The 14,761-nt window shown below is 36.1% G+C and overlaps 1 protein-coding gene across 1 annotated transcript in view; it reads right to left on the reverse strand.

Moving 5' to 3' along the window:
• LOC148945227 (uncharacterized) overlaps nucleotides 1–14,761 on the reverse strand; it is a 59,592-nt gene that overhangs the window by 17,427 nt on the left and 27,404 nt on the right. The window contains exons 3-5 of the mRNA XM_089099160.1: nucleotides 10,914–11,670; nucleotides 3,985–4,221; nucleotides 742–1,087 (exon numbers count right to left, since the gene is read on the reverse strand). Of these exons, the coding sequence (XP_088955286.1) occupies nucleotides 742–1,087; nucleotides 3,985–4,221; nucleotides 10,914–11,670 (1,340 nt within the window). The remainder of the gene's footprint in view (nucleotides 1–741; nucleotides 1,088–3,984; nucleotides 4,222–10,913; nucleotides 11,671–14,761) is intronic.

Below are 14,761 nucleotides of genomic sequence, written 5' to 3' on the forward strand. Positions count from 1 at the left end.
CAGGAGCCAAACTCCTATTTGTAATAATTTTTTCAACTTAAAAAACCAACAGCCATTCCTGAGATATTGCACACATTTTGACAACCTGGATGCAGATGGTGTTTTTTGATTTAGTTCAATATCGCAATCGACATTTCCTTAAAGTTTCAGCTTAATAACCTTAGCCGTTTCTGACTTATTGCTGATACTCCCATTAATAACAAGCATGCACATGTGTTTTGATTTTGCTCGACATCCCCTAAAACTTCCAGAGATTCACCTTAATATCCTAAGCGTTTTCGGAGAGTAAGCATACCCCTATTTCCCAATAACAAACTTTATATGTAGGCCCTAAACTACGAGCAACTTGCAGATTTCACATTCCTTACCCGAGGAACTGTGGGAAGAATGTCATCCATGGAAGGATAGTTATTTGATCTTTAGACTATTTTGAAGAAAACAGCTATCTAAAAACTTTCAATTCTTAATCGGATGAGTATCCTTCAAAGTTTCTGTAACCAAAGTTTACCTATGATGTGCGTCTGGGGACTAAAAGAATAATACTACATTGAAGCCTTATGGGATATACTATAGGCAACGTTAGAGCGTTGGCACTGACTGAGTTTCAAAGATGAGTTGGACTTGACCTTTCAGAGAGTCTACATGAACCTATAACTGTTCGGAAATTATCTACCGTTAGGAGAACATTACAAGTTCAGCAGTAAGGACTAAGTCTACAATCCTATTTTTTTTTTAACTTACGCATAGTGAGAAAGATGATCTTCCCAATGATCATAATAGTCATCAGCACTGGGGACATTCAAGCCACACACCTCACAAACAAATTCAGGTGTTATATTATGGCTTTTGCAATGTTTTTCATAAGCTTTGATTTCGCTATGAATAACATCCCCGCACTCTGGACACGCTCTTCTTTTTAGAGGGATACTGCCCTTGACACTCCCAATAAAACATTGAATCCAAAGTTCTCTGAAGCGCTTGCGCCGCATCAGGTCTTCAAGGTGAGCTCTTTCATTGGGATCAAGATCTCTTTCGATTGCGCTTTCCAAGAACTCCATTGTAAACTCAAGTCCCATCCAAGGGAAATCTGGAATAAATAAATTAAGTCAACTATTTACTTAAACAGACCAAGATTTACTAAAACGAACAAAATGATGAATTCCAAACTTTCATGTTTTAGTCCTCAAAATTGAAAATACAAAAGGATAGATAGTTTTCTTATACTCTTCACGTATCCAGCATTGTCAAATGAATTAAGAAAACCTACTAGAATAATGAATAAAATGGTTTTTAAGGAATTGCAAGTTAACCGTTAGCAGCATAGCACGAATTAGCCCCTGGTGTCAATGGGAAGGAGCAAGGGGCATATGTGCACTTTTTTTTGGGGGGGGGGGTATTTTTTTTATTGAAAAATGCCTTTCGAGAATTTTCATTGAAAAATACCTTTTTGGAATTTTCGTTGAAAAATTAAAAAAGAACAATAAATTGAAAAGGCTCGAACGTGCCCTGAAAATAATTGGAAATGTGGACGAGTTTATTTCACTAGTATCACTTTCCAATTTACCGTGCTTAGTTATTGTTTCCAAATTTTTCTTCCGAATTACTTCCATCAGCATTCCAAAATCTGTTCCAGCTGGTGTGAGAATTCTTGGACTACGAGATCTGTATCCAACGTCGTAGTTAGACGAACGCCTATACTGCGATCCGATTCTGCCTCGGATGTTGTATACACAAAAATGTGGAATCTGCTTTCACAAGCGCTGACATAGCTCCCTAGGGTCTTTAAAATTATCTGATTGACTTTCAATTAATAATAATTAAAGAGATTTATCTATTTATTTCATTATTATCTCCGTTTTATCAATATTATTTTGTAGCATTCAGTTGGCTGTGCTTTCGCGGAGGAAGGGAACAATTTATTAATGAGGGATGTGGTTGGGTTGAAGAATGAAGCGATAACCGTAATGCATGATTAAGAGGAATTGTTAAGTTTAAAGGACGAAACTTGCGTTTTTGGCATAAAGCAGTATAATTTACTTTTATTTATTTCTATTTATATCAATAAAACCCGATTGAATCTAATCTAAATTCGTGTTTAGCAAAATTTTTGAAACGGCAATTCTTTCTCGTCTTATTCTCTTCAAAATCCCAAGGATTTGTTTCGCGATTTTAGCTTCATTTTCACTTGAAGCATGTAATAAAGCATGCACGTTCAAGCTTTTCGGTTTTATGGATTCATCATTAGACTCGAATTAAATCCAACTGTTTTATTCCAGGATATTATAGAAGCTTCTGGTTCTTCAACCTTAGAGATCATACTCTTTTAGTTGCATACCTATTTTTCTGGTATACTAATTGATCCGTCTTTTTACTAACCCTCCAATTTTGATAATAATGTCCCTCAAGGCTCAATTTTAGGGATGGTACTGATTCAAATTTACGTCAACGGTCGAGCTGTTTCAGTACTACAGAGAAACCTGTTAATTGTTGCCATTTATAATATCCTTCAGGTCCATGGTAATTGTTCACCTTAATTGGATTCTCTAGTCGGTCTCGCCAACGACAACACTCTCAATACTTCTGGAAGAACACAGTCCAAGGTTTGTTCAAGTTTAGTGAACCAGTTTGAGAAAGTAATGCTTCAGCTTCATGAAAATTAACTTACGCAAAATTTTACTAGATAACTTTTTTTCTTGCTTGTGTCACAGGTTTGTCCCGAATTACCTAAAATCCACCTGTCAAAGGATTCGATTAGCAAGCCCTAGAAAAGTCATTCAATCAAAATTTAAAAATTTTTCTTGACAAAAACTAATGTTTTAAGCACCATTTCGGTTTGATCAAACTGAAGGCATGTATAAAACTGAAGTTCTTGTTTCCTTATTGCCTGATTACGTCGACGTCAACTTTTTGTTTTTTTGCAAAGCTGTTTTTAAGATTTTTGATAAAGCAAAAAACTCCAAGAAACCTCATGACATTCTTCCTAAGGCCCTTAGAAGTAATCAAATTTGTCTCTGATCAGTTTTCTTCACATCATTGTGATTTGATAACAATAAAATTCATCTTACTCAGCCTAAGAGATAGGATTTTATTCTTTAATTGGTTGTAGTATTGATTGGAACTCCCTACCAGTTGGCAAGAAAGTACCAGTGGCTTAGTAGCTGGAAAAGCTTAGTGATTAGTTCTTTTTTTATTCCTCTATAATGTTCCTTTGTTTTGCTGTTTTTTCTTTTCTCTCTCTCTCATTCTCCTGATATCTTCTATCATTGCGTTAGTGGGACTAAGAAATTCTATTTTTTCTTGTCCCTTGCTTTATTTCCCAGCCATGGAGAACAGGAGGGGGCTATGTTTTAGTATTTTAGTTCATATCAATTGTTTAGTAATAAATAGAACTAAATTACCATGCAATCGATATATAAAACCTTTTCTGTTCTCACATTCAACAAATCTTCAGACAAAGGAATTCTTACGCGACTTGTTATATCACAAAATTTTGTTACAAACTGAAAGCTAATTAACCAAGAAAAAGCATAAAGTAGCTTATGAGATAATAGATTTTCTTTTGTTCCAGAAAGACTACAAAGACAAAAAATAGATACTTCAAATTAGAGAATTTGAAATTTTAGATTTTGAAAACTGAAATTTAAGACGTTTTTAAGAAGCTAAAATTAGAGAAATGACACAAATTTTGATATGAAAGGAGTCCTACACTGAACAGAAGAAAGAACTAGGACATAAATGAATTCCTGAAACGCAATAAACCACGAAGAAAAATTATGAATTCAAATCAGCCTCGAACTTAATTCATAAGACAAACAGATCCGTTTAGCTTAGAGTAAATAATAGCTTGAAAGAAATTACTTTATGTTAACAACCGCAATTTTATAGGTCATCATAGCACACAATATTCTTTGAGGGCCTAAAGTGGAAATTTACTTTTCACCGTTTTCCCCTTCTTATTCGTAGATTATATTCCCAGTTTCTCACCTGATAGTCTTCCACTCCTTGGAGTTCTACCACGGGGTATTTCTATCGCTGTAACTTTTCTTCGCTTGGCTTTTTTAACCTTTTCAACATCGCCGTCATACTCGCCATTTATACTGATTGTAGTGGTATTTTCTGCATCGCTTTTTACATTTGATTTGCTTTCTTGTGTGACTTCTGATGGTACAAGTTCCATTCCCCCGTCTTCTGTAGCAACAAAAACAAAGCTCCTCTCAGGTTCTATAAATAAAATCTTAACAAAATACAATGGTTTTCTCTTTATTCAATGGCCGCAACAAGTAAGCTTTTAAAAAACACAAGAAATGATTTAATTTAATGAAGGATATAATCAATAATCAAAGGTCTCCATAATATTTTATGGTGGAACTGAAGAAGACATATCTCACCCCATCCTATTGTTTTTTGGTAGAGAGGCATAATGTGACAGCAAACATTGGACTGGAAGCATTTTAGTCCAAAGCCCACGGTAAGTTTATATTTTCTAACAGTCGAGGGAGTCGAAAGAAGCTGATGTAAACCATCTTTCAGAAATAGTGAAGTAAGAGCCAAGCGTTATTTGCAAAAACATTTTTTTAATACTCTATATTTTATATGTCTGGTCCTTGACAATGCAAGAAGGTCAAATGGGACGTCTTTGAAGACGTTTACAGACGTTATAACACGTTTAAAGAACCATCTACCTTACCATTATATTGAGTGCCAAGGCCATCGAAAAAATATCAATAGTCTGCAACCCCTATAGCCTAATCCAAATTTAAAACAGAAGATTTAATCTAACACCTGACTTGTCTTGCTTTCAAGCAATTCTAGCAAGAACCTGTTTACAAGACTCTATTCCTTTTCTAAGGATGCAAGTTAAATAAACTGACAGGCATCAAAGTTCGAAATAAGAGAATGCTTAAGCTTCATTTACAACTTTAGAACTTGAAAGTGACTTTTCAAGAATTTCAAGAAAAATTAAGTGAAGCCAGGATTTTAAAGAGGATCCTTCAAATCCTACCTTTACTCTGATTGGCTGAAATTCATACTAGGCCTTGCAGTACTAGTTACTTACAGTTACGTAATAGGTATAATTCGTACTAGGAGTCCTAGGCCTTACAAAACAGACTTTAGGCAGAATTTCATGGAACAGCGATTTACTAAACTGACCAAATTTAATATAACCACACTATATACGGGGGGGGGGGGGGTTAGAATTACAAAGTTTCTTGGCTTCTGAAAGTTTACAAACAATCGTTTCGAAAATTTTGTCGGATCTCATGATTCATAATAATATCCGAAATTCAATCTTGCCCGACATAAACTTAGTAAAACTTTAAGATCTTAGTAAAAAGTTACCTACACGGTTAATCAAGTTCCTGGAAATCAAATATGAATGGTTTTTTTTGTATGGTTAAGATACTATGCGTTACAAGCGTGTTTCTGATGGTTAATTCATTATTATTTTTCTTTCTTTTCTTTAAACTCTTTCTCCTTCCCTCTCCTCGCTTTCTTCTCTTATCCAACGATAGATCATCGTTATCCGATTACGAATAATTAGCTTATAAAACTACAACTTTATCTCTCTGAGTTTCTTCGTTATAAGTTTAACAGACTCGCTAGTTTTGTGCATGGTGAACGAACTTGATAGTACTTATAATCTCAAAAAAGTCTTTATTAATTAGAGTCTTTAATTAATTTGTTAAAAAAGACAAGAAAAACCTTGTCCTTTAGCATCTATGGATATAAAGCCTTCGCCTACTTTCTTTCTCTACAAAAAAAGAAGAAAACAAAATATCCACAAGGCCTTGAGTTGGGTCATGGACAAGCTAATAAAATCCGAACAAAAATGCATTCTTCAATTTTACTTTGACTCTAAGTTGTTTCTTGAAACAGAAATAATTATTATTTTATTCGTTGAATTTTATTCTATTCTGCATCAGCAGCAGTACTTATGCAGACATACACAAAACATAGTCTACAGCCCGCAGGCGGCCAACTAGCACTGGCACTGCAGTCCACAAAACCTTTTTGGGAGAGACACAATCTGTGGTAAACTTAAAAGCATTATCACTTATTCTTTTTGCTAGTACAATAAACAAGACAATAATTTTTAAGGTTTTGTTAAAAAGTCGTCGCCAGATAGAAAAGTGGCGGATGTGTCTATAAGGGTCTTATTAGCACAGAAAATTGTCAGGGCTTCTTCTAGCGTAGACAACTCTAAGCTATATGAGAGCAAAGATGTCCCCAGCTGTTGCAAATGAGAGATCCCGTGTGCATCCAAAAAAGTAATGAGACTGGCCACAATGCAATGTCCCAGCACCTATCAGATTTCTCTCCATGGGTGATATCGGTCGTAGGGGTTTTGCCTAAGTTCTGCACCACGCGGCAATCACTTTTGAGTGACGTGATGCCCATGGGGTGTGACGTTCCTCAAAATTCACAGATATCTTAGGCAAAACTGTTTCAGATACTCTTACCTTGATTGAGCAGTCCTACAGAGACACAGGTCCTCTAATACAAGCCTGAAACCAACCGCCAGAGTTCTGAGTAGCACACAAAGGGGTCTCTATGCCCCAACAAGGCAAGAATACCGAAGTTAAAGGTGAGGACCATGTTCATTGTCTTTTTGGACAACCATGGTAAGATAGACACCAAAGTTGTGCCTCAAGGACTGTCAAAAGCGCTTCTTACAAAGACGTCCTCGCATAACTGCGCCAAAACACGAAGAAGAGACGAGCATAGATTGGCGATCAGTTGAAGCTCCACCATGGCGTCCCTCCAAGCCACAACGCCTTCCACGTATAATCTGCACTGGATAGGAGTTGTAACTGTCATAGCCTCCACACAGCCCTGATTCAATTGTACTGGAATACGTTTTCGTGCTCTCTAAATTGAAAACCGTCCTGAAAGGTTGCCGTTCTGATTGCGTAATCATCTTCCAGAAGGCCATAACCAACGGTTAAGAGACATTTTGCAATACGATTTTCAAGGAGCGTACTATTCATGGGAATCGAATTGGCAGCATTGTATCGACGCCCAATGTTGAAAAACTGAGCTATTTGTGAGTTATTTTGAAGAACTTTCGGTCTTGGATAAAACCTGACTAATAAATTACTTTTATAAACTCAGTCTCATTACCTACTTTGGACGCACCTTGTGCATATACCTTAGATTTTTTCGAGTTTGTTTTAGGTATTGTAGGCAGAACAATTTTGCTCTCATAAGACTATTTTTGTTTAACCTTAAGATTTATTCCATTTGTAAGTTTTCATATGTTATTTTTCTGCCTTACTTTTTTTTGCTATTACACCATAGCTGAGATTCAATTCTATAGCCTACATCTCATCATGTTTTTGAAGATTGGCATACAGGGTGTTTTAGATTAAAAATAGGTCGAAAGTTTGTTAAACATTGTCGAAAAAGGACAATTTTCCAATTTTTCATGCAACTTTATATGCCTCTCCGGGAGATATTCTAATTAACTTAGTTCTGGCTTGGTAAATGGATAGGTCTGAGACTCACCAATCTGACGATTTGAGTATCTTTCCCTTTTGGTGCAAGTTACAGCTACAGAGTAGCTGCCAAATCGCTAGTTTCAGAGGGAACATATACCTTAATGTGTGAAAAAAATAAATCTCGTTCAAGTTTGTTTCAATTGCTACATCATGCGTCTTACCCTGAAGTGCCCTGTACGCCAAACTTTACTTTGATATCATAACTGTTGTTATTTGCTACAAAATCAAAAATAAATTAGTTAGATAGTTTTAAGTTAAGTAACTTCTCCGTCACCCTATAGTATTTGAAAGAAAATAATAATAAAAATGTTCAGTCTGTTATTTTGCAATTTTTTTTTTTTTTCTTTTTTTCATAGGTCCTTTTCTATAGGTCCATAACTCCTTTCTTCAATGCAATTTGACCCTCATCCTATTTATAATCTGACCACACATGCTCTAACGGAATAGTTTTTCACTTTTCTTTTTTTTCAGATTTGAACTGGGCATGGAGGACAGAAGAAAACATGATTTATCCACATCAAAATACCGGAAGGGTAACTACCTCCCGGGAAGTTATGATGTTGGTAGACTCCAGGATGAGAATTTGAGAGAAACTTTCCAGGAACAGTTGAATACTAAATTTTATATTTTAAAAATTGATAATCTAGAAGATGGATGGAATAATTTGTGAAGTTGCTGATGGTGTCTCAGGGAAAAAGCTAGAACTGCAGCTAAGAATATTAGTGAAAAAGCTTTCTGTTTCATTGAAAGGAGAAAGGACTTGTACAAGAATTATCTGAGTGACAGATCATATGAAAACAAAATGACTGTAAAGAAAGTGGAGAAAGCATTAAAATATGAACTAAGGAGGTGTGAAGTGGAAGCCATGGATAAAATTGCCATGGATCTGGAAGATGCAGCTAGACGGCATAATAGGAAAATATTGTACTGGTATGTTAACAAATTGAGAGGGAGTAGGCAATTCGGATTTGGTCCAGTTAAAGATAGGAATGGGGCCGCAATTAGCGATAAGGAAAAAACTAAAAAGAGAGAGGTCAAAAATTTTGAGAGTTTGATTAATCAAGACGGTTACAGGAAAAGAAGTAGAGGATAATGAAACATGTTCTAATGCTTCCGATGACCGAGAAGATCTTTCTTGCAACTTATAGTCAGCGAAAGCATTAAAATGATTGAGGAACGGATAGGTTACACGTAGGGAAAGGGTGGTAATCGATATTCTTAAGTATTGTGGCTCTGAGGTAAGAAATAAGTTACTGAAGATTATGAATATGATTTTTGAAAAAGGGGAAGTACCTAACGGTTTTTGGAAAACCTTAATTAAGTCACTTTATAAGATAGGTAATAAAAGTGAGTGTGGTAATTATTGAGGCGTTAGTCTGGTCTCTGTAGGTGACAAATTACTTAGCTATATGATACTTTTTAGACTGAGAGATGCTTTAGACAAAGTTTTAAGAAGAAGAGAAGTGTGGTTTCAGAAAAGGTAGAGGATGTGTCGACCAAATGTTCACTCTTAGGCTAAAAATTGAGAAGTGCCCGAGTTGTCAAAGATCATTGGTCCTCAGTATTAGAGATTAAGAGCAAGCGTTCGATTCTGTTGATAGAAGAGCTTTAGTTAAGGGTTTATCCATGTATGGTAAACCAGACAAATACATGAAAGTGACTAGTGCTATGTAAGAGAATAACACTGTTACGGTTAATGTAGGAAATGAAGTTAGCAGCTGGTTTTGTATTAAATCAGGAGTTAAGCAGGGTTGTGTTCTATCCCCCTTTATATGGATTATTTTGATGGACTTTGTATTAAGGCGCACAGGAAAGGTAACGGGATAGCACAAAATCAAATGGGGAGGAAAAAATCTCCTGAACTTTAACTACGCTAATTATTCAGGGAGCCTAGATGAAAGTGTGAGCAAAATGAGTAAACTTTTAAATGTTTTGTGATCCCAGTAGGTCCATTTAGGTTTGAAGACCAATACTAAAAAGTCTAAGTTGCTGAGGCCAGGAATAAGTTAGTATAGAAAGGTTAAGTTGGGAAGCGAATAGGTAGACCAAATGGGTAGCTTCCCCTATGATGGTGGTATTATTAGTAAAGATGGTGGGAGCAGTGAAGATGTTAAAAGTAGAATAGCCAAGGCGCAGGGTGTTTTTTTCACAGTTAAAAATAAGCTTGGAAAAATAGGAAGATATATCTGCAAACCAAGATTAGAATATTAGAAGCTACAGTGATGACAGTGGTCAAATATGGCTCTGAAGCATGGACGCTCCGAAAAGCGGATGAAGATTTGCTAGATGTTTTCCAAAGAAATTGCTTAAGGATTTTTCTGGGTACCCGGCTGACTGACCGTATTTGAAACAATAGGCTGTACAAAAAATGTGGTTCAATACCGCTCTTTAGGGCTATAATGAAAGAAAAATTGAGGTGGCTAGGGCACCTTGTACGGATGAAGGATGACAGATTGCCGAAAATTGTTCTTTCCGGCCAACCGTCTAGGGCTAAACGGAATGCAGGTCGTCCTCGTCCGGGGTGGGAGGACGTCATAAAGAAAGATTTCAAGGAAATGGGAAGTTCTTGGGCGGGTGTAAAAAGGGAGGCTTTGAATAGATTGAGATGGAGGAGGAGCTGTGTTGCTGTACGTAGCTGTGTTGGCCTCAGGCGGCTTGCTGCTACGGTGAGTTTTTAGTAGTAGTAGTAGTAGTAGTAAGGTCAACCTAGACCCACTCGGTGGCTTAAAAAAAATACGAAGATGGGATGTCATGGCTCAAATTGACTGAGCCACTCACTCACGAACGACCAAGACTCTTGGCTTATCACAATGACGAAGCTACTGGACGCCAGGGAGAGCTGGGAGGCTTGAGTCCTGCTACAATTACAATTTAGTAAGTAAATAAGTACTGGAAAATAATGTAACATTATTTATGTTTGACATTTGAAAAGAAAAATGTGAAAATGTAGTTTGGCATTATTATGCAGATACCATTCGATTCACAAAAAAAAAAAAAAAAAAAAAAAAAAAAAAAAAAAAAAAATTGTTAGAAACCATGCAGTTTCACGCTTATGAACATTTTGTAGTTACTGAGAAGATTTTAAGTATTTTAAATCAGCATAAAATTTTTTAGTTTTATAGTGGTGATCAAGCCCAAATAATAGCCTACCTTTTGAAGCGTGTTTTAATTTTATTTACTTTATATCAGATTTTTGATGTGTACGTAACTTTAAATATGTCAAAAGGAAGTTTATCTTAGCCATAACAATTGGTATTAGGTTTTTCAAGTTTTTTTTTTTTCTCCAAATTTTTTCACCTTAATATTAGTATGGCTTGAATGCATTCTGTATTGTCAGGCGTACATCTAATTTGGAATAATGAATTTATTAAAGCAAACCATCCATAAATTAGAATATAACTACATCCAGCTTACCTTTGGGATTTTCATTGTCATCCATAGCTTCGCCATCTTCATACTCTTCTGACTGAGGACTCCTGGTCCCTGAATTAGGTAAAGTCAATACTATGTTTTTCAGTTTTGATCGTCTGTCTGTAATTGACGGATCAAAAATACGCTTCGGCTTCGGAGTCCGTTTGGACCTCTGGTTAATTATCGGCTCTACTTCAGCTTTTCTAGACTCCTCATCAATGCTCGTTGAAAATTTCTTCGGTCTGCCAGCTCTTCGCTTTTGATGTTCAGTCATTTCAATCGAGTCTCTTCCACTCTCTTCTGAACCGTTAACCTCTTCCCCTTTTACAGCATTTACATCTACTGTTTTACATACAGACTTGGTTTTGATGGTATCTAAAGACTGAATATATGACCCAGTTTGGAACGAGTTTTCAATCAGCAGCCTGTCCAACTTTACTGAACATTCTTTGACACTCTGCCCAGCTTCTTTACTTAAGTATCTGTTTTTTTCCTCTATACTTCTTTTGGATAAAGGTTTTGGCATATTAACACTCAGTGCTTTCTTTTTATTTACAGATATCTCATCATATACTGGGGTTTCTGCACTAGCTTTCTGAATATTTACTATTTCTTGCTCTTTCACTGCTCTAGCATTATCAGATTTTAGGCGCACATTACATTTATCGGTTTGAACCAGAACAGAATGAAATTTATTAGAATCAGTTTGAGTGTCATGATCAACAGCACTTTTTTCTTCTGTCTTTCTCAGCCGAAGATCCTGCAACAAAAAAAAACATAAAGCGTTTTTGCATAAAAGAAATTACTACTACTACTACTAACAACTCACCGCAGCACCAAGCCGCCTGAAGCAAACACAGCTACGCACGCTCCTCCTCCATCCCAATATATTCAAAGCCTCCCTTTTTACACCCTCCCACAAAGTTCCTATTTTCTTTAAATCTTTCTCTATGACGTCCTCCCACTCCAGACGAGGACGACCTGCTTTCCGTTTAGCCCTAGACGGTTGGCCAAAAAGAACAATCTCCGGCAATATGTCATCCTTCATCCGCACAACGTGCCCTAGCCACCTCAAACTTTCTTTCATTATAGCCCTAGAGAGCGGTACTGAACCACATTTTTTGTACATCCTATTGTTTGAAATACGGTCAGAAATTAACCATGGGAAAAGAATGTGAAGACCACTTTCTATTACCTAAAACCTTTTCAGCTATTTGATACACTTGGTTACAAAAAAGATGTATATTACATCCTTAGCCGGACATAGGGAAGCGGTTTCACTCCCTAGTTTATGGTATGCAACCACCTCTCTTACCAAACTTCCAGTGAATTTAGACCTAGAAACTAATTTTATTTTAAACCTCCCCCTCCCCTAAACATGATATTATGCCCTTGTAATATTTGGTATTTAAACATATATGCAGGACAGGTACGCGTAAACGATTTTCCAGTGAGAATTCAAACGATAGCACAACTTCAACAAAACGCAAAAGTAGACAAAATATGTGGGAAAAATCTACAAAAAAAAATACAGGAAAATTTCAAGATTCTGTGAGACAGGGAACAAGCTGGAAGATTCCTTCCCCCTGCTTACATGCACACAGGAGGGATGGAGGAGCTTGAATCTTGACTTGGGGCTCCTGCTTAAGTCAGTCGGCATTAAGTGCGTTGAGGCCATCTGCCTCTAGGTGACCCAATCCTGTGCCAATGTGAAAACTTGGTCGACCAATATGTTGGCTGCTTTCATAAAATGACCTATTGCGCTGAGTTTTTACCCCCCCCCCCCAAGTTCGACTGTGGTTATTTTCCCTCTAGAGTATTTTTTCATGTCATCTATTATTAAATTTGTCTCGACACAACATCTACAACTTCATTCTTCAGATAGTCAGAACCCATTTTAACAACAGGCTAAAAACCCGGGTTGGAACCTGATTTCATGGAACATGTTCAGCTTGTTATCGTTCTAGTTAGGCAGTATTTCTTCTCTTTTTTGTTTTTGTTTAGCACTGAGGACGACTTGGCGGAGGTCCTTGTCGAAATATTTGCTTATATTTTGTCTTCTTCTTGGTTCGCTGGCTGACAAAATCTTCGTTTTTTCACCTTTTTTGATTTTATTTTTCATTTTGTTATTTTCTCTCTTCTCTGAGTTTCGTTTGTCATGTATATCCAGTGTGGTCTAAGAATGTATTTGTTATCGTTAAAACCACCCACGCCTGCAGTGGCGTAATTGGCTAAAATTTCTGTACCAGTAGGCATCTGAATGTAATTTTACAGTGCAAGGAGAAAAATTTAATAGCCACAAGGTATTGACCGCATTTAATATGCATTTAGCGTTTAATATACTATAAGGAGGCTAAAGGTTTAATTCTATTTAAATAAATAAAATTGAATATTAAAAATTTGAGTAGTGTAACTTTTATTTTCATTCCAATGCTGTAATAGCTGGAAAAGGTAATATTTGCAGTATAATTCGCTTTCAGTGAAGCGCAAGGACGCAATAGGCCTTAGATTTTTAAAGTTAGGGAATGAGGTATTAGCTTAATTCCTGCTCGTAGTGAAACTAAATTCGACGTAAACGGTTTTGGGGAGAAATAAGATTAAACTAAATATTTGATATATAATTATATCAGCTTCTGAAAAGCCAATCATTTCAAAATTTAATTTTACTGTAATTTTATTTTTATTTTCAATGTTGTAATAGGTACGTAAGAAAATATTTGTAATATAATTCATTTTCAGTAAATCGCCAATGACGCAGTAGGTTTTATACTTTTACAGTTAGGGAAGGAAGCAGTACACATACTCTTTCTGTAGTGATTTTTGTTCGTTTCAATCTTGATTCGCATATTTAATTAAATCTTTATTTGTTTTAAGATTTATTTATTCATTTATATTAGTATATGTTGTATGTTTGTTTGCTTTGATTGTTTATTTAATTTCTGTTCGTTTTGGTTTCATTTATGCTACAATAGTAAAATATTTTTGTTCGTTTTAAGCTTGATTTGTATATTCAATTTTAGCTGTACTCGTTTTATCCATTTAACTGTACAAGATTTATTTATCCATTTATATTAGTACAACAAAAGAATAAAAACAAAAGCAATACGAAACCAGAAGAATGGAACAACGAGAACAATGCAAGAAGAGATAAGAAAACTAGAAAAAATATTTTTTTTAAAGAAAAACCAAAAACAATTGACCCCCCCCCCTCCCGCACAAAAAAGCAAACCAAATGTATTTAAGCTACTCCAACCCCATCAAGGTAATAAGAGTCCAGCCTAACGCAGGTTAGGATTTAATTAATTTTAGTTTTATTGAGGAGCAATTTTGATTTTCCCCTTCTCTTCTTCACTTGATTAGTTAAAATTCCTTTTTTCTTACTGTGAGAAATTTCTGTTCTTTCCTGGGTTTTATCGGCATTGAACATGACTCGTTTGACGCATCTAAAGATATTAGCGGTCTTTTTTTTTTATCTTTGCTTGTCCTTTTTTGGTGGCTGGCATTAATCCCCTGGAAAATACCCTTCACAGAAAAAAAACCGCAGAGCCCCACCCCAGAAAATACCACCCCCATGCGGCTGGTTGGTCTCCAATCCCTCTGGATTTAAAAAAAAGGGACCAGAACTCTTAATTTCTGATCCAATGAGCATACTCCGAATTTTCTGCGACCTTGAGGTGGAGGTGCGGATGAGGAAGAGACAGTCCTCCTCCTGAATACGGAATAAATTCTGCTTATTGGGGGTTTAGTGTTAGTCTTTACTTTAATCGTAAGGGAGTAGATATCAATTTCACATTTTGTTGCGTTTTTTAAGTTTCTTTTGTATCTCTCCCCTCCCCCCAAAAAATCTTTGC

The sequence above is a fragment of the Artemia sp. Qi Xiang Cuo genome, chromosome 13, assembly GCF_049724085.1.
Source record: "Artemia sp. Qi Xiang Cuo chromosome 13, ASM4972408v1, whole genome shotgun sequence".
Taxonomy (NCBI): domain Eukaryota; kingdom Metazoa; phylum Arthropoda; class Branchiopoda; order Anostraca; family Artemiidae; genus Artemia; species Artemia sp. Qi Xiang Cuo.